The following is a 20,381-nucleotide window of genomic DNA, read 5'->3' on the forward strand; positions in this document are numbered from 1 at the left end:
TATTTTTTTTTACTCTGGTTATTTTTTTTTACTCTGGTTATTTTTTTTTACTCTGGTTATTTTTTTTTATTTTTTTTTACTCTGGATATTTTTTTTTTTTTACTCTGGTTATTTTTTTTTTTACTCTGGTTATTTTTTTTTTTTTTTTACTCTGGTTATTTTTTTTTTTTTTTACTCTGGTTATTTTTTTTTTTTTTTTACTCTGGTTATTTTTTACTCTTTTTTTTACTCTGGTTATTTTTTATTTTTACTCTTTTTTTTTACTCTAGTGATTTCTTAATCAACTGACGTATTATTTATTTATTTATTTTGAACATTCGATTATGATTCATTTATTTCTCATTATTTTAAAATTTTGCTATTCGAATAAAGTTATATAAAAAATTCCCAACAAATAAAGTGGATGCCATGACTGGAAAACAAAACTGAAAACTTGTGTGTGAGTTTTTACAAACTGACCTCCTCGGACTTATAAAATAGAGCCTGAAAAAATTAACTTAACAACATAATTATAGTTTGTATTATTTTGATTTATGCCAGTTTTCAAAACATTAATTCTTTTTTTATTTTTCAATGTTAAAATAAATAAATGGAATGCATTATTAAAAACATTTGAAGCAATTTATTTTGACTACATATTTCCATTAAAAACAATCTATACTAGATGTTGGGCCAGTAGAGCACATAATTATATTGAGAGAAATGGTTTTTACAGTACAGCACTATATATGCCTCTAACTCCCTTATTCCGCATTCTAGGAATTTTTTTTTTTTTTAATCTAGATCACTATCAATGAAACAGTAAATTTTAAAATTCTAAATTAGCTGTATCGATCCTGGTGTTGTCTGGGAGACATTTTTATGCTCCGTTTAAAAGCATTAATTCAAAGATAAATGATAACGTAAATGATTGGGTAAATATTATCAATAACATTTTCTCATCTTTCTCATAAATCTAATTTCTCACACACACACATATGTATGTTAACATGATTTAAAACTATAAATTATACTTTACATGAATTTACTGTTCGACAGGATTTCCTAAATCCGCAGAGTTTCAAAAAATCTTTTCTCTGATGAGAACACATTTCTTTGAAACTCCACGGATTAAGGAAATCTTAATATTTTTTATTTTAGTACCCTGTTAAACAACAAATTCATATAAATTATAATTTAGTCTTAAATTTTGTTCTATGACAAGCTCTATTTCCTATTTTGGTTGTATTGAGCTTTTTTATTTGGTTGGGATTACTATATAAATATTAATATTTATATTCACTTTAAGTTTACAGAAGCTTTTGGCTTGTAAACTTAATTTTTACTTGATATTATATATATATATATATATATATATATATATATATATAACTAATTTCTTATATATGTATTTAAAATGCTTTTTCAGATAAAATCCAACATCGTCATTCCCCCCTCCCATTTTTTCATTTTATAGTGCCGTGCCTATGTCAGATCCCCATATCCCTCTCTCTGTCTCTCTCTCTCTCTTTCTCTATATCTATATATAAGTAAGTAAAAAATGTCTACTGATTGTCTATATCTCTAGTGTCTCTGTTCTTTGCATGCAACACCGCAGGGTCTGGTAAAAAATTATACCAACATTTTACAAGAAGTCTCTAGCTATGGAACTTTCCCATCAAATCCGCAATCCCAGCAGGTGAGGCTCATGTTTTCTTTTCCTGCCGTTGCTGTCGTCTTATCACTCTTTTATTTCTCTGTAGTCGCTGGTTTGTTTCATTCTTTAAACGCTGCTCGCTTCCTTTTTGCCCTCCTCGTAATACCACAAAAGCTGGGATAGCATCAGCAACCATCATGGAAAAAAAAAAACACTACCCCCCCAACACAACTCTTTTATTACAATTATACTATTTATGCTTTATTTCTTTTTTTTATGTGGGAGTAAAAAAAAAATTTTGGTTGCCATACAACACTATCTATAAATCCTCAACTCCCTTGTTTCTCATTCTAGGAAATTTTTTTTTTTTCCTTGAAAAATTATTTTCTAGGAAATTTTTTTTTTTCCTTGAAAAATTATTTTCTAGGAAATTTTTTTCTTTCCTTGAAAAATTATTTTCTAGGAAATTTTTTTTTTCTTTCCTTGAAAAATTATTTTCTAGGAAATTTTTTTTTTCTTTCCTTGAAAAATTATTTTCTTGGAAATTTTTTCTTTCCTTGAAAAATTATTTCCTAGGAAATTTTTTTTTTCTTGAAAAATTATTTTCTAGGAAATTTTTTTTTTTAATCATCCGAACCACTATTGATAGAGCACCAAATGTATATACAATATATTCCCCATTTTAGGATTTTTTTTTTAATGTAAAATTTCTTTTTTCCTCCTAGGGATTTTTTTTTTTTTTTATCATCTGGATCACTATTGATACAGCACCAAACGTATATATAACACTATCTATACCCCAACTCCCTTATTCCCTATTCTACGATTTTTTTTTTCTAGGAAATTAGTTTTTTTAATTTGAATCACATTCGATGAAGCACCAAATTTTAAAATTTTAAATTATTTCATGTATCGACTCCGGTGTTTTATTACAATTATACTATTTATGTTTATTTCTTTTTTGTTTAATGTGGGAGTAAAAAAAAAAAAATTTGGTTGACGTACGTTACTATATATACTCTCAACTTCTTTGTTACCCATTTTTTTTTTTAATCCGGTTCACTATTGATAGAGCACCAAATATATTTTATTTACAACACTATATATGCCCTAACTCCCTTATTCCCCATTCTATAATTTTTTTTTTTCTAGGAAATTTTTTTCTATATTTCCTAGGAAATTTTTTAAAAATCTGAATCACTTTCAATGAAGCACCAGATTTTCGAATTTTAAATTATTGCCTGTATGGTGTTGACAGGGAAACTTTAATTTTTGTTTCATTCTTAACTGTTCGCTTCATTTTTGCCATCCTCTCAAAACCACAAATGCTGGGATAGCGTCAGCAGCCATTGTGAAAATAATACCAACCCAACACAACTCTTTTTTTTACAATTATAATACTTATGCTTATTTCTTTTTTTTTTTTATGTGGAAGAAAAAATTTTTTTACATTTTATATACTGCTCCTATTGTAGGGAATATTTTTGTAGGAATTTATTTGTCCTTTTTATTGTAGGAATTTATTTTTCCTTTTTTGTAGGAATTTCTTTTTTCTTTTTTGTAGGAATTTATTTGTTCTTTTTTGTAGGAATTTGTTCTTTTTTATAGGAATTTGTTCTTTTTTTATAGGAATTTGTTCTTTTTTTATAGGAATTTGTTCTTTTTTTTATAGGAATTTGTTCTTTTTTTTATAGGAATTTGTTCTTTTTTTTATAGGAATTTGTTCTTTTTTTTATAGGAATTTGTTCTTTTTTTTATAGGAATTTGTTCTTTTTTTTATAGGAATTTGTTATTTTTTTATAGGAATTTGTTCTTTTTTTTATAGGAATTTGTTCTTTTTTTTATAGGAATTTGTTCTTTTTTTTATAGGAATTTGTTCTTTTTTTTTATAGGAATTTGTTCTTTTTTTTTATAGGAATTTGTTCTTTTTTTTATAGGAATTTGTTCTTTTTTTTATAGGAATTTGTTCTTTTTTTTATAGGAATTTGTTCTTTTTTTTATAGGAATTTGTTCTTTTTTTTTATAGGAATTTGTTCTTTTTTTTATAGGAATTTGTTCTTTTTTTATAGGAATTTGTTCTTTTTTTATAGGAATTTATTTGTTCTTTTTTATAGGTTTGTTCTTTTTTAGGAAATATTTTTTCTATTTTTTGTTTTTCTAGAAAATATTTTTTTCTATTTTTGATTTTCTAGGAAATATTGTTTCGATTTTTTTTTTTCTAGGAAATATTCTTTTTTTTTTTTTTCTAGGAAATATTCTTTTTTTTTTTTTCTAGGAAATATTCTTTTTTTTTTTTTTTCTAGGAAATATTCTTTTTTTTTTTTTTCTAGGAAATATTCTTTTTTTTTTTTTTTTTTCTAGGAAATATTCTTTTTTTTTTTTTTTTCTAGGAAATATTCTTTTTTTTTTTTTTTCTAGGAAATATTCTTTTTTTTTTTTTTCTAGGAAATATTCTTTTTTTTTTTTTTGTCTAGGAAATATTTTTTATATAAAACCCAGATCACCAAATGTTCAAATTCTAAATTATTAGTTGTATCAACCTCGTGCTGCCTGGGAGACCTTTTACTTTCATCTTTACTTTATTCTTAACTGCTCGCTTCTTTTTCGTTTTCCTCTCCAAACGATAAATGCTGGGATAACATCATTAGTCTTTATGAAAAAAAAAAAACATTTCAACACAACTGTTCTATTTCGGATTTTTTTTTTTTTTAGATGAGGATTGATAATTCGTACTATTCTTCTTCTCTTGGATGTTATTTTTACAACGTTTCAGCCGATGTAACCTTCTCCAGGTGCATCTTATCAAACTAGGAAATGTGTACTTAATTTATTTAATTTTGTGGTACAATGGGTAAAAATCAAAGTAAGTTTTCTGGATGTTCACGGTTCAATTCTCAGCATGGGTGATACTAAGAATATAATTACAGATTACGATTTGTACGCAGTCATGGTTGATGGAACAAGAGCAAACTATTCTTCATTGATTAAATAAAGTTTTCATTTTGAACGTGTAGATGTCACATCGTCGGAAGTTACAATCAGCTGAAACGTAAAAATAATATTCAAGATGAGAATAGCAAATCATTTAACTATTTATGCTTGTTTTTTTTTTGTTTTTTTTTCATGTTTTTGTTTTTGTTTTTATTTTTATTTTGTTTTTTGTTCATTTTTTTTTTAGATTTTTTGTTTTTTTTGTGTTTTTTCTATGTTTTTTGTTTGTTTTTCTCTTTTTTGTTTGTCTTTTTTTGTTTGTCTTTTTTTGTTTGTCTTTTTTTGTTTGTCTTTTTTTGTTTGTCTTTTTTTGTTTGTCTTTTTTTGTTTGTCTTTTTTTGTTTGTCTTTTTTTGTTTGTCTTCTGTTTTTTTTTCCTTTTTGTATTATTTTCATTTTTATTTTCATTTTTATTTTCGTTTTTTGTTTGTTTTCGTTTTTTGTTTGTTTTCGTTTTTTCTTTGTTTTCGTTTTTTCTTTGTTTTCGTTTTTTCTTTGTTTTCGTTTTTTCTTTGTTTTCGTTTTTTCTTTGTTTTCGTTTTTTCTTTGTTTTCGTTTTTTCTTTGTTTTCGTTTTTTCTTTAGTTTTTCTTTGTTTTTTTGTTGAATTCTTTAATTGATTTTTTATGTTTTTGGGTTTATAAAAAAAAATTTTTTGTTGATTATTTTTTAAATGAGAAAAAAAAAAATGGTTGTCGCCTATACATTATATCCTAGTTCTCTTATGCCGCATTTAAGGAAATTTAAAAAAATTATTTTAAAATTCAAAGGATTATCGATTAAGTGCAAAGTTTTCAGTTTATAAATTACCAATTGTATCGGCGCCCTGTGTTGTCTGGGAGTCTTTTTAAAATGTATTTGGTTTCACTTTTTAACTAAGCCATTTTCTTTGGGTTTTTTTTTTTTTTTCCGGATTATTTGCTTTTTTGGTTTTTGCATATAATTTTGGAAGTTATTAAGCCATTACGTTTGCTCATTATGTTATATTGATTGAACCAACTTGAAATAAAATTATAACTTGCTCAATTAAAGCACCCTTGCTTGAATCTCCATAAAATTATCAGGGGTGCCCATTCCGTTGATCGCAAAGGCATTGTGGGTAGACCGTATAGCATTAAAAAAAACATTGGTGCTAACCGATTATCTGTCCTCACAATGACATCTGACCTAGGTATTATTTACTTGCTGTCACTTAAGCAAAATGTGACACAAGGTCAAGAAGAGGCACTTTGGTCTAGCAAAAATTTTCTGGGTATTCCCATCTGCATTCCCCAGTAAGGCTGCCTTAGGCAACAAACAATAAACTTGCCTCACTCGAAAGCCAGGTGGCAAGGCCTGGGAGAGTGGACCTCCTAGGTAATACCTAGGCAAGGTACCTCAGTCTGATAGTAAAGGGCCCATCACCTGTCGGGCTTTTTGTCAAGAACAAATTCTTGACTGGTACTTTCTACCCAAGTCTCCAAACAACTGAAGTAGCAAGGATACTCATCGTCCAACGTTAAAAATACGTAGGTCAGAAAATGTTAGAACTTATCTCCCCTTAATTAGAAACATCGATTCTGGCCTTCGGGCCAAGATCAAAGTGTAGTATCTTTTACGGCAGATGCTGCACTAAAGACCATATGTGGGGGCAATCCCACATATAAGACCATTGCCCTTGTGGCAATAAGTTTCTGGTCTATGTAGGGGCAACCCTATATACCAAGAGGCTTTCATTACCAGCTCTCCCAGAAAGGAGGGGAGAGGAAGCGGGTCCCCTTGTCCTTCCCCCACACCCTCACCACATTAAAAAATGGCCTCATGTCTAATTTGCTCTCGTGGGGAACCAAATAAATACCGCAAATACCATAACTTAATTTTTCTCTTTTTTTTTTTTTTTTTTTCTTAAAAAATATTTTTATTCAATAAATGAAGAGTTATAAGAAATTTATAGAATTTATATTTTATTTGTAAAATTGTCATGGAATTTTTTTTTAACATAATAAAATGCATTAAAATTTTAAAGTTATGCAATCGTTAAAAAATATTTAATTAAAAAAGAAAAAAAATGGCAGAAATATTTTTTAAGTTCAATTTTTATTAATCAGCAGCCTGATCTATAATTTTTTCTGAAACTTTAACCCGCACCCTCCAGTTTTAACATGCATGACCTGAAAAAAAAAATTACAAACTTTTCTTTTTTTAATTTTATTTTTTTTAAAAAGATACTTCAAGTATTTTTTCTGAGAAAAATTGGGTTTTCCTTTCTTAAATTAACACCAAAACATAATTCTTAATTCTCATCTAAAAACAAAAAAAAAAATTAACAAATTTTGTCATGTTTTGAAAAAATTATTTTCATTTTTTTTTTTTTTTTTTTTTTTCCCCCTAAAAATATCTTAGAAAAACAAGGCTTTAAATTTAAACGTCTTATGTTTTTAGATGTGTATAATTTTTTGTTTCTGCAAGAAAATGTACTAAATTGCCGACTTTGCTGGGTTTTTTTTGTTTTTTTTAATGAAAAATATTTTTATAAAATTTATAAAAAAACAAAAAAATTAAATTCTATTGTATAAACTAATTTTAAAAAGAATTAAAATATTTCATTTCTTTGACATGAGCTATTTATTTTAAGGTAAAAAGATTGTGCCACGTGAACAAATTGAGCAACCATCAAACTCATTTCTTGAGGATGAGAAGGGGGGAGGGCAGTAGCATGGAACAGCGGAGGAGGGAGATGAATTGTTTCTTAATGTTTGTTTGACTGTGGAATCTTATCTGCTGCTGCAGTCTGCATTCATTTGATAAAAAAATTGACTACACTAAAAAAAAAATTGAAAAATGAATCTAAATCTGTTTTTATATTAATTAATATTTTATAATCAAGTTATTTAATCAATTTTAAAGAAAAAAATATCGTCTTTCGTTCAAATATCGTTTGGTAGGTAGCTACATTGTTTAACACAAAATTCAATAATGGTATCTTAAATTGCTCATCCACATTTAATAATTTCTGTAGATTTTGTACAAACTAAGATGAAATAACTAATTTATTCGTAAATTTATAATGATTTGATAATTAAAATGTAAAATTTTTGACAAGTTAAGTTTTTAGTCACAATTTTATTTTTAAAAAATCTGTCTGCGAATGTTTTATTTAATGATTTCAATCAAATTAAATGTAAATTAAAAAAATTTTCAATCAATTTAATTTCCGATTTTACTTTTTTATAATCAAACACTTTTGTCATCATTATTTAGTCTGTTTTTTAATAAAAGTAAATTTAAGTTTTTATTTACTATTACATTGTGTACTTTTTAAAACGTTTGAAACTATTCAAAACATTTTTACATTTAATTATGAACTGTTTAAATTACTTCCGGTGTAGTGTTGAGTGAAATCCTTGAATTAATAGCTTTTTCATGGTTTTTTTTTTGTTTTTGTTTTTTTAAACAAGTCACTGTGCGTATAACTGTGCAAAGTGCTGCAAAACTCGAGTGAGGATGAAAATGATTCGAAATGCTTAACAAAGTACACAGCCAGAGACCTACCACTACCACACAAAGTGGGACTTCTATTTCACAATGTCATTTTCAAAATGCATCTGCCTCATCTGTCAGTCTACAGTTAGTTTATTGAAGAAAAAGAATGTGAGCGATATTTTCGGACTGTTCAAGAAAACTATGACACAGAATTTTAGGAGAAAGGCGACGGAACTAAAATCCCAGCTGTCAGCGCGACAATCATTTTTCCGCACATTTAACTTTAAAAGAAAAGGCAGCCACTGAAGCATTGTTCTGGGTGAATCATTTCATCGTTAAAAACAAGAAATCCTTCCAAGATCGAGAGATATTAAAAGAAACATTTGTTGAAGCAGCTGACTCGTTGTTCCAAGACTTTAAAAAAAACAAATCAGAAATACTAGCTTCAATCAAAGCTCTCCAGCTATCAAGAAATACAGTAACGCAGTGCAGTGAAGATGTGGTTGAGGATTTGACCCAGTAACTTTGGAAGGACATCAAGTGTGGAGAGAACTTGAATGCCTACTAGACACTATCCTCGAGCGTCTAAGGCCTTTCTGTACGGGGTTTGTCAGAACAACCTGGCATGAGGATACTTTTTCCATAGAAGTAAACCCTGACCAAATATTCAAAATCACATTGAGTATTCACTGCCAAAATAAGATCTCCTCACTATGGCTAACCCACATTAGCTTTTATGAGGAACGGTGCACCTTCTCCAAGTTATGTTACCTCAAGTAATAGCACAAAGCTGGATACTCCACCAGACTAGATAAATTCTTTTCCTGGAATCCAGTAAGACCAAGAGACCAAAATGAAAAATATAATACAACATATGAAAATGGTTAATTGGGGAGAGGAAAATTATGTTCTCAATTTCTTTACTAACTCAGTGCTTGAGAGATAAAGAACTTACATAGACATGACGTGACACAATTGTGGAGTTTTTTGTTTTTTGGATAGTGTTTACTAACATGACTGCAAAAGAGAAGTTGTTAACAGTACTGCCCATTAAAGAACACACAAGGAGAGGCCATATTTCAGTCTTTCAAAAACTTTGAGAAAGCCCAGCTGCCATTATGCAAATTGGTCTGTCACCACAGATAGCGCTTGAATGGATTTATTACAAGTAAGCGGGAGGATGATGATTTTCCAGACTTTCTAAATTACCACCGTATTATACACCAACAAACATTATGCACAAAAATTCCTAAAATGAAAATGGATTTGGCAACAAAGATTGCCTGTTATATTCAGGCTAGATCTCTTCAAAGATGGCTGTTCTGTGCACATCTGGAGAAACGTTAAGTGTAACCACTCCGAACTGTTGTTGCACATCCACGTGAAATGGCTAAGTCGAAATAAATTCCTGCAAAGATTTCAAGAGGTCGTGGGGTTTTCCATGAATGTAAACATGCCGATTCTAACCAACTAAATGGCCATCAGTGGCTGCTGGATTTGAGATTTTGGTACTTATATATTTTTGGTACTGTGCTGAAATAATATTATTTCAAAAGCCAGTCTTAACCTGGAGAGGAGAGGGTGTTTTGTAACTATTCTGTGCTCCCACCTAACAATTTGATAATAAAAGAAGATATTGTGAAACTTAAATTTAACCTGAAAAAACTATTAAAAAATAGCACGGTACCAAAAATACAGAAGCACCGAGATTTTTAACTGATCTGAACCACATATTGGATGATCTTAATCTAGAAATACAAGGAAAAAACAATTGTAATCAATATGATAAGCTCAGTTAATGCTTTCAAACAAAAAATTCAGTATCTCTCTTCCAAGCTCCAACGCCATGATTTGTCAAACATTCAGAATTTTGCAGCAGAACCGTAGACACAAGAGCAGTCATGTACACAGCTTAAGACAGTGCATGAAACAAATTTACAGTTGTCTGTCCGAGTTCGACAAACGTTTTCAAGATTTTGCTTTACCCCAGCAAATCGCTACGTTCATGCGCTAGCGTTTCCGGGAAGATGCTGCTCGTATCAAAAATTTCAACACTGTTTCAACTGAACTCTTCTGAGGTGGAGAATGAGATTTTGCCGCTTCAAGACAACATTCAGCTGAAGGTCACAGCTTATGAACACGTCTAGAATTTATTCACAGAGGACAAGTACCCCAACATCAGGAAATGTTCTACCTTCTTGACTGACATCTATACATATAAAAGCAAAAATGTTTGTGTGTGTGCACTTTTGTGTCTGTCCGCAAAAGGGTTTTTTCATCGGCCTTCTCGGTCGGCTTACTTTTTCTTAAAACTTTTTATATCACGTCTAAATGATAATATCTACGACTATGTCTATTTAATTTGCCCCACTTTGAAAAGCTAAATATTCCACATTTTCCGATCGTCGCGTGTGGATTTGGCTTTTTTGTATAAAAAAAGCGTGACTAAACAAAAAAAAAACTGCCCCACAGTAAAAAAAAAAAATACTGCCTCGCTGTGAAAGTTGACCTCATTAAGTCATCAAGTACGGGCACCTAACAATTCTTAATACTTAAATAAATTCAAACATCTTTCCGTTACTACTTCTTGCTGGCCCAGTAGTTAGCGTCGCACGTTTTTTTTTTTTTTTTTTCACACTTTATTTTCCAACTTCACCTCAAGGCTTCGGGTTCGATCCTTCCTACTTACCTACCAAAACTTTTTTTTTAGCACCCCCCCCCTCCCTTGATACAAACACCCGGGCATTGTTTTGATTTACCCAAAAACCACACACACCTTGAAACACCCGGGCAACGCCGGGTACCCCTGCTAGTCTAAGTATAAAATCAAAAATGTAATTACTATTTTTCCTATTATTTTTCCTCCTTTTATTATTCAACAAATTAAAAATCATTAAATCATTACACAATAGTTTAATTGCATCACAGACATATAACTAATATTAATCGTATAAACAAAAGAATTTAACTTCATTTAAAAAAAAAAAAAAAAAAATTTTTTATTTTTTATTTTTTTTTTGTTTTTTAATTCTAGGTTCACCAACTATATTTACTTCAATAAGTTGGTTAAAATTTGGTGTCTTCTTCCACCCCTCTCCTTCCATTTATGCCGATGAAGAGACGATATCCCAAAAGATTTTGCTTATTTCTCGATGGTTTTATTTGTAAATATCAAATGAATAAAAGGATATTGTTTCCGAAACGATCGTACATATAAATATGATTTTGTTATGTTTCCTCTTATGAAAACTTGATTGATAATTTTACATAGTTCACCTTTATATATATATATATATATATATATATTTTAAGCCCCCCTCTTTGGGTAGAGCACTGTCGTAAATAATCTCACCCGCTACTTAATTGGCTGAAAATGCGAAGCTCGTTGTTTGTTTGTTTACGAACAGGCGATTTGAGCACTATAAAAGTGGTGACGGGTGTCTATCTAAATAGACATTCCGACGAGCTATTTATGGATGTCAATTCCATGGTCGAGTGGGAGAACCGCCGACTGTCAACACGACGGTTTTAGGTTCAATCCTTGGCTTGGGAGAGATACTAGTCTAGCTGCACTGATGAGTTGTGATACAATGAAACAGGACTGTATGTCGATGACTACAAATATATATATATATATAGGAAAACAATAGGAATGGGAAATGAACTATATATTGGTAAATATAGATTGGTTCATTTATTCAATAAGAGGATACAAACAATTAGTTGGGGGACAGAAGGGACTCTTTATGCCAAGGCATTTCGAAGCCTAATGCTTCTCATCAGAAGAGTAGAGAAGATGCTAGGTAACATAGTGGAGATGCGCCGTTTAGCGTGGGATTCATTAGGAACGAAATAGATCAATTAAAATTATAGATGATGGGAGTTTTATCTAATCTTCTATATAAATAAAATGAACTCATTTTTTCCCGTCGGATTTTGACCTTAATAGGATTAAAAATCAAGATATTTCATGCAAATATAATATGCACAAACGGCAGAACAATATCTGAGGTGTGTTATAGGCTTATTATTTCTCAAATTCCTCGATAATCTTAGATTTCTATACTTTTTCTGCTGAGAAGTCACGGCCAAAATCGGTTAAGATCAATGGAAGTGGTAAAATATTTTCTCTCAAATAAATTCCTCCTCCCCCTGCCACCACTTAACACCATTTGGGGATCGTTCACAAGGAACAGTTGAGAAGAGAACACCGGTTTGGCTTCGTAGTTCTTTCATGTGAAGTTATTTAAAATCACTAAACTAAGCTGCAGTGCTCTGTGGCGTAGTGGTTAGCGTGCTGGACAATTCACATTATATTTTCACGTTCGCGCCGACCTACCGTAGTCGTTTTTTTTTTTTTTTTTTTTTTTTTTTTTCCTAAACAACTGGAATGGACTTTTCTTGATGGCCGAACTGTTAACGTTGCAGATGTTTTTTGTTTTTTTTCTTTTCACACTTTATTTTCCTACTTTTACTCATGACTCCGGGTTTGATCCTTCCTACTTACCTACCATAATATTTTTTAAAACTCCCCCGTCCCGGAAACAAACACTCGGGCAACGCCGGGTACCCCCGCTAGTTCTAAATAAAGGAGAAGTGTATAATATAGAGTTCACTCTTTTCTTCTAACGCACGATATCTTATTTATAATATTCCGAATTTTATTCTGTTTATATAATTGAGAATTCGGAAATTGTTCGTAGACCAATAAATTTTAAGTCCGTGTAAGGTGACTTAATTTGTAAGCTTCAAAATTACCAGTTTTTGTAATCGAGTATTCATATATATATATATATATATATTATTTTTACAAATCAAGACAACAAAGGTTGGATTGATAGCAACAAGTAGTGCACTTTCATTGTTCATTACAAATGTTTTGCGACCATTCGGACAATTTCAAACCTTATATCGTTTAAGATTTACCTACATTTCTTCTTTCAGAGGTTTTACGAGATGGGAAAATAGGTATAAAAATTACGAGATGGGAAAATAGGTAAATATAAAAATCCTTAACAAACAGAAAACAGTAAAACCTCTGAAGGAAGAAATGTAGGTAAATCTTTTATCGCAAATATTTTCCTTGAAAGTGAAATGGATTCCATATTGTTCATTAAAAAAGTGTTTTTTCCATACATCTGATGAGAGGCCATTCTTGTAAATATTTTCAAACAATATAAGGTTTGAAATTGTCCGAATGGTCCTGAAACATTTGTAATGAACAATAAAAATACACTACTTGTTGCTATCAATCCAACCTTTGTTGTCTTGATTTTGTGAAAATATATATATATAAAAGTGAACGTGTCTGTCGGTGTGTCTGTGTCTGTTTCCCTACGCAATAACTCTGTCAATTTTTAGTCTATAGACTCGAAATTTGAAATACCAGGTACTGAGATTTGGGAAAATCGATGTGACGGGTGTCAGCCAGAAATTTGGCTGTTAAGGGTCAAATTTCAACGATTTGACCTTTAAGAACTCTACCAAACTCCTCCGACAATTTTGGGTCTAGACACTTGAAATTTTAGATATACGTTCCTTGAACCTGGATCTAACTTAATAAAGTGATTTGAGCCCGAAACAATAAATTTTAAGGGGTCATAATAGGGGTCAAAGTTTTAAAAAATTAACCATTTTTTTTGTTTTTTTGCTTTTTTTGCACAGCATACACCTCCAAACACCCGAGCAACGCCGGGCACCCCTGCTAGTATATATATATATAATGGACTCTCCCATCAATTTCGATGTATGAGCTCTGCCATAACTTAAATCCACACAGATGATTTGTTTATAGTGGTGAAGGCTTTGTGCAGAACCAACTACACTTTTTTGGTACAACTGCTAATCTTTGTTGGTGCAATGGCTGCCACAACACAGAGCAAACAGTAGACCGCAGGTTTTTACATCAGTTTTCCTTCTCCTAGATGCATGTCTTAACGAAGACTGGGGGTGCATCTCTCCCAGTGACTTAAACACACCTTCAGATACCAACCTGGAAATTTTTACTTCTCAGCTTGGTACATACAGCGTCTAGATTTCCCAAATGGTCACCCATCTGGTATTAGTCGGGCTTATCGTTGCTTAAGTTCAGTGATCTGGTGAGAACCAGTGTGTCAACGTGATTATGCTATATATATATATATATATAAGTGATGGGATGATGGAACGATTCCAATATTTTTACTGATTCCAATACCATTAATGATTCTGTCCTAAATTCCTGATTCTGATATAATTAGAGATTCTGATTCCGATTCTTTATAAATTTCTAACTATTGAGTTGTTGTTCTTTTTGGTTTTTTTTTGGGGGGGGGGGTAAGATTATCATGAAACCCCATAAAAGTGGATATATTTACACAAATGTTATAATGTACTTATGGGTTTGACCTAGAGATTTTGCCCATTGTTTCAAATCGTATTCATCATTTCATCATTAATACGAACAAAAACAAAGAAATAAAAAGAAAAGAATCGTTTATGGCATCAGAAAATAGGCACAAATTTTTCTGATTCCGATACACCCAAAATTTCCGATTTGTTTCAATTCCCGATTAATCATATCAACACTTTTATTTATATATATATATATATACTTGTTTATTGTTATATAAACATGCTCAAATCCCGCTGCTACAAATAGCCACTTGTTTCAATCAAACAACAGATATCATCAGGCAGCGACTTGACTATTCAAAATTTCAATGAATAGTCAAGTCGCTGCCTGATGATATCTGTTGTTTGATTGAAACAACTGGCTATTTGTAGCAGCGGGATGTGAGCATGTTTATATAATAATAAACAAGTATTATCAGCTCTTTTTATTGAGCACTATCTAACAACCTCGTTGAATTCATTAGTCCATTACTTTTGAATATAAAAAAAACCGAGTATATATATATATATATATATATATATATATATATATATATATATATATATATGTGTGTGTGTGTGTTTGTGTATATGCACGCATACCAAGTTATAGGTGTTCAAAAGTGATTGATAACTAGGGCTATGACAAGAGAATATTCTTTTCATTGTTTTGACTCTCGAGTATATATCCGACGCAGTTAATCAACCGAGAACCACATCACTATATCATAAAAACATATAAGATATTAACTGATGTATACTTCAGAGTCAAAATAATGAAAAGAAGATTCTCTTGTCATAGCCCTATTGATAATTCATTAATTCAACAAGGTTATTAAGAGTGCTCAATCAAAGAGCAAGATAGGTTTTTATTAATAAAAACGATATATATATATATTTACTACTGAGTCACGACTTATCAAAGCAAAAAAAAAACACTCCAGGGTTTTGGGGGAAATGAGATAGAATTATTTTCTGTTTTACTTATCTTTTCATAAGGGTAGTTAAGCACCCGGTTGGTTTTTAATGCGAAGAAAATCCAGTTTTTATTCTTTTTCTTAGTTTCATCATTTTTCTGTGTATGAATTCTTGATATGACGTTCCAATTTTAATCTTGAGACGATGATGATTCAACCTGAGGGCAATACAAAATTTTCTGAAAACTTCATATACTTTTCTTTAACTTTTCACTCGTTTTTTTTTTTTTTTTTTTTTTTTTATTATTTTGTCACCGTTCTATGCCATACAACTTCGATATTACATTTCCATGTAGAGATGAAGACCAAGCTCTAATGCTATATGTTTTTTTTTTTTTTTTTTTTTTAAAGTTTGTCTATTCATACTCAAATAAAAACATGGTTGGTCCGCATGAAGTCCTCCTTATTGATCACAACTATTTGTTATACTTTTGAAGTTGCAGGTTTTACCATGAACCTCAGAGCTGCTTATTAATTTAGATAGGGCTATGTCGTTTGAAAGTGGGGAAGGCTTAGCCTAAACCACACAACGGAACTCGAATTTCATGGATTTGCAGTAAATTTGTTTTTAACTTTTTTCTTAGTTTTATAATTTTTCTTGTTATGAATTCTAATCTCGATATTACGTTTCCATGTCTGGACAATGATGATACAGCTTGGGTGTGATATTCTATACAAGATCCTCTGAAAACTTTATATACTAAGTTTTACTCGTTTTTAGTTTGTCGCTTTTCTATGCCATGCAATCTTGATCATCATCATAGCCTTGACCTCCTAGAGGGGCATAGGCCATCCACAACAGCTCACCAGCATCCACGGTCGTGGATAATTCGCTCCAGCTCTGCCCAGGAATAGGTAGTCTGCCTCCAGATTTTTTTTGCAAGTGTTCTTTGGTCGGCCTCTTTTTCTCTTCCCCTGCCGGTTCCAGGTCAGGGCCTGGTGTGTGATGGTTGTTTCCTCAGGGTGTACCCGGTCCATTGCCATATTCTTCTAATCTCTTCTGCTGGTACTTGGTTGGTTCTCCCCCAGAGATCTGTGTTACTAATGATAGTTGGAATTTTCATGTCTAGATATTGGAGCCCAGACCTTGTTTATTATGGCACTTAGTTTACATATCGATTTTTTTTTTTTTTTTTTTTTTTTATCTCTGCTTCTGGTTCGATTTCAGTTCTTTGTTTAATATTTAATTTTTTTTTTTTTTCTTAAGAAGCCATTCATTCTTTGATACAATTAGTTTATTATTGCATGTTGAATTTTTTTTTTTATATGAGAGGTGTCCCAAAAGTAATGCCTTCTATTTTTTATTCCACCCTAATGAATCGGAGGGGATTTCAAATTGCATTGTTATGATGACTGAAAATCCATGATCTGAACGTTTCATCGCTCTGCTGCGGGTATTGACAGTATGAAACTCGAAGAAAGCAACCTCTATCATGGATGTGTACCAACAACAAAATTGCATCATTGAATTCCTTCACGCAGAAAAAATTGAACCAATCAGCAATCACTGACATTTGTTGAATATTTACCAAATTGATACAGTTGATATCAATACAATTAGATGGGTTTGTCGATTTCAGAGTGCCAATAAAGATTTTTTTTTTTTTTTTTTACATAGGAATCACCACTTATCAAGGCCCAGAGACCACTCAAGGATAAGGGTTAAGAGTGTACAGTAGTCAGTTGGACAATATAGTAATCGTTAGTAATGGAAATTCAGTAAATTTGTTAACTTAAGTGGAACGGCTCATCAAGAACTTGTTTACGTTGGACTTGAAGACAATCAGATTGTAGTCAGCTGGAAAACAGGAAAACGGAAGTGTGAGTGACAAAGCATACTCCAGACGCCCATGTACAGCCACCACCCTATCGCTAGCAAAAGTGAATTCAAAATGGTTGTAATTGTGTAGAAAAATAAATTCTAGGGCACAAAATGTTGCTCATTTGGATGGTACCATTCCTGTTCTTGAAGTCGAAGCCATGTTAGATTTAAGAGTTTCTTATGGCTAACTATTCTGTACAAGTTTTGAAGATGAAGAATTTTCAGTGGATAGCTGTTCTGTACAGGTCCTGGACTTAATAATTTTACAGGCAAAGAGCAAATGAGCTTTTTCGTGTTGACACGAAAAAAATTATGTGCTGGAATGCTGAAGATTCAATATTTTTATCGAGCACTTCTGGTTTCTGATTGGTTGCTAGCAGAACGTGGCTCCATTTGATTTGTCGGTTCCTATCGCCAGTGCCTATTAATAGAACCTTCCAAATTTCGATGATCATATCCTTCCCATTATATCAAAAATATTGCAACACCCACCTTTGTAGCTCTTCAACTTTTTTTAGTTAATTAAAAAATAGTAGGCATTACTTTTGGAAAGACCCTCGTACATTTTGAAGATACGTTGAATGCTATTATTAGCCTGAACTCTGCACGCTATCCCTTTCGCTACCAGGGGGCAAGTATATTATATGGTAGTGAGTGCTTGGCTCCCCACTTAATCCTTACTTCCCCATCTTCAGCATAACAATAAAAAATACCAAAATATGCAATGTTGTCTAAAAGCCAACATATCACCTCTGATTCTCTTTTGACGAGACTGACTATACCCAAGTTTGTTAAACTCCTGCTAATCACTTACTGATGTTTTGGTCACGATAAAAAGAGTGACTTTTGGATAAGAAAATGCAGACACCTTGAGGTAGAAGGTCAGATGAAAGCTTGATGACGTACGAAAACTTTGACCCAAATCATTAGAAAGAATCATAAATTGTGGAATTTTACTGGAATTTATGCAGAAGCTTGGAGATTGGGATTGCAGGCTGCCAGAAAATGTCAGGCCTCAAACAAGATAAATAAGATAATAAAATTGAAGATGATTTTGTGATGGGAATTTATTTTACTACAATATGGCAATGTCTGAATAATAACTAAGCAATTTTTTTTTTAATCTGTTTTCTGTCTGATGTGTATTGGTAATAGTGATATTTCGATTTTCAGTATATTATGAAAATTTGGAGTGGAAGGATACAGTCAGTTTCATTCATTATCCAATGTTTTTTTGTTTTTTTTTAATGTTTTCATAAATGACATGTGACACTTAAATAAGGTCGCTTGGCAGATCTATTTTAAAGTGGAGGGACATTTGATCCATCAAAATGATTTCTAACTTACATTTCATTGAAATTGGACTTTGAAATATTTTTGCATTTCATTGAAATTGGGCTTTCAAATTTTTTTGCATTTCATTGAAATTGGGCTTTGAAATTTTTTTACATTTCATTGAAATTGGGCTTTGAAATTTTCTTGCATTTCATTGAAATTGGGCTTTCAAATTTTTTTGCATTTCATTGAAATTGGGCTTTGAAATTTTTTTGCATTTCATTGAAATTGGGCTTTCAAATTTTTTTGCATTTCATTGAAATTGGGCTTTCAAATTTTTTTGCATTTCATTGAAATTGGGCTTTGAAATTTTTTTGCATTTCATTGAAATTGGGCTGCCAGTAAATGAGACACTCGATTAATGGAAATAACATAAAATTGATGCAGATTTTATAAGAATTGTTAATTTGTATTATTTGGATTATTCTTGTTCACATGTCTTTAACATGATCACAGAAATTATCAAACCCAACTTATCAGTTCAGTTACTCTTACGCTAAATATGCCAGGAGACTGAAAAAATTGAGTGTAAAAATAAGTGTATTTATCATACTGTTTAATATTTTCGTTTTCTGAATTATAAACACAGATAAAATTATTTTGTCAGATTTTTTAGTTACATACTTTTTTTTAAAAGATTATCTTATTATTAGGATTTGAAACTTGAAAGTTATTACACATTTCTTTTCAATTAACTCTTATAAATAAATATCTTGTCAGATTTTCAAAGTCAGACACAAATAGCAATTTGAGCTCTCCTCACGAGGGCAAAGCTAGGCACTACTGTTAGATATCCTCCACCCCCACCCGTTTCCTGGAGATGTGTGTGTGTGTGTATATATATATATATATATATATATATTAGTGATGGGACGATTCCAATATTTTTTCCCGATTCCAATACAATTTCCGATTCTTTATAAATCTCTAAATATTTAACTATTAATAGTGTTATTTCTTCCCGATTACTGTCAAAACACATTTTAAATCTGGATATATTTTCTCAAATGTAAAACACACTTGTGAAGGGGGGGATGATCTAGAGATTTTAGTTTTACTAGAAGTTTAAATCAATAAATATCTATTGTATTACTACTACAAACAGTGGAAGATATTTCTTAAATCAAATAAAAAATAAAAAAAGATAATTAATGGAATCGGTTTTGGCATCGGAAAATAGGCTCAAATTTTTCTGATGCTGATTCTGATATCCGAAAAAATTCCAATTTTCCTGATTCCGATTAATTGTCCCAACACTAATTTATATATTATTATTATTTACTATAATGATTATTAAATACCTACAGACACTAGTGTTTCATTCTTTTGGGAATCATCAGTGCAGGGTGTCCCGATTAACGCCAGTTGAGACTCGAACCCCGGCAACAGTAGTCATGTCTGGCTTCATTGGCAAGGACTGAACCACTAGGCTACCATGAACCACGAGACATGCAAGTTGAAATTAAACATTTATTCTTATTAAATTCTTTTAGCACCAGAGTGATCTTATATGACGATCTGCACGTATGAGCTAAGTTGACCGACTTTATTACAACTGAAAGTACTCAACGATAAGAAACGAGTTTCTTAAAGGGGCTGACATTATTTACTGTAATAATTATTTAATTATATATATATATGTCAGAGGTAGAAGTAAAAAAAAAAAACTGATAAAAAGTGCCCGATACGTTGGTAGAGCTGAATGTTATTTTTTAAGACCCCAGGTGCTAACTTTGTCCATTACAATTATTTCTGCAAACAGTCCTTCTTCTCATTTGACTCTCACCA

General features: G+C 31.1%; 1 protein-coding gene across 8 annotated transcripts in view; it reads left to right on the forward strand.

The window, feature by feature from the left end:
* The window catches only part of LOC145268824 (syntaxin-binding protein 1-like), a 381,121-nt gene that overhangs the window by 325,379 nt on the left and 35,361 nt on the right, over window positions 1-20,381 (forward strand). For 4 of the 8 annotated variants that reach the window (XM_080124467.1, XM_080124471.1, XM_080124470.1 and 1 more), the window contains one exon: window positions 1,598-1,678. The exons of the other annotated variants lie outside the window; for them this stretch is intronic. In XM_080124467.1, the coding sequence (XP_079980593.1) occupies window positions 1,598-1,678 (81 nt within the window). The remainder of the gene's footprint in view (window positions 1-1,597; window positions 1,679-20,381) is intronic. 8 annotated transcript variants of the gene reach the window in all.

This window comes from Euprymna scolopes, chromosome 44 (assembly GCF_053919585.1).
Source record: "Euprymna scolopes isolate OS-2025 chromosome 44, ASM5391958v1, whole genome shotgun sequence".
NCBI lineage: Eukaryota > Metazoa > Mollusca > Cephalopoda > Sepiida > Sepiolidae > Euprymna > Euprymna scolopes.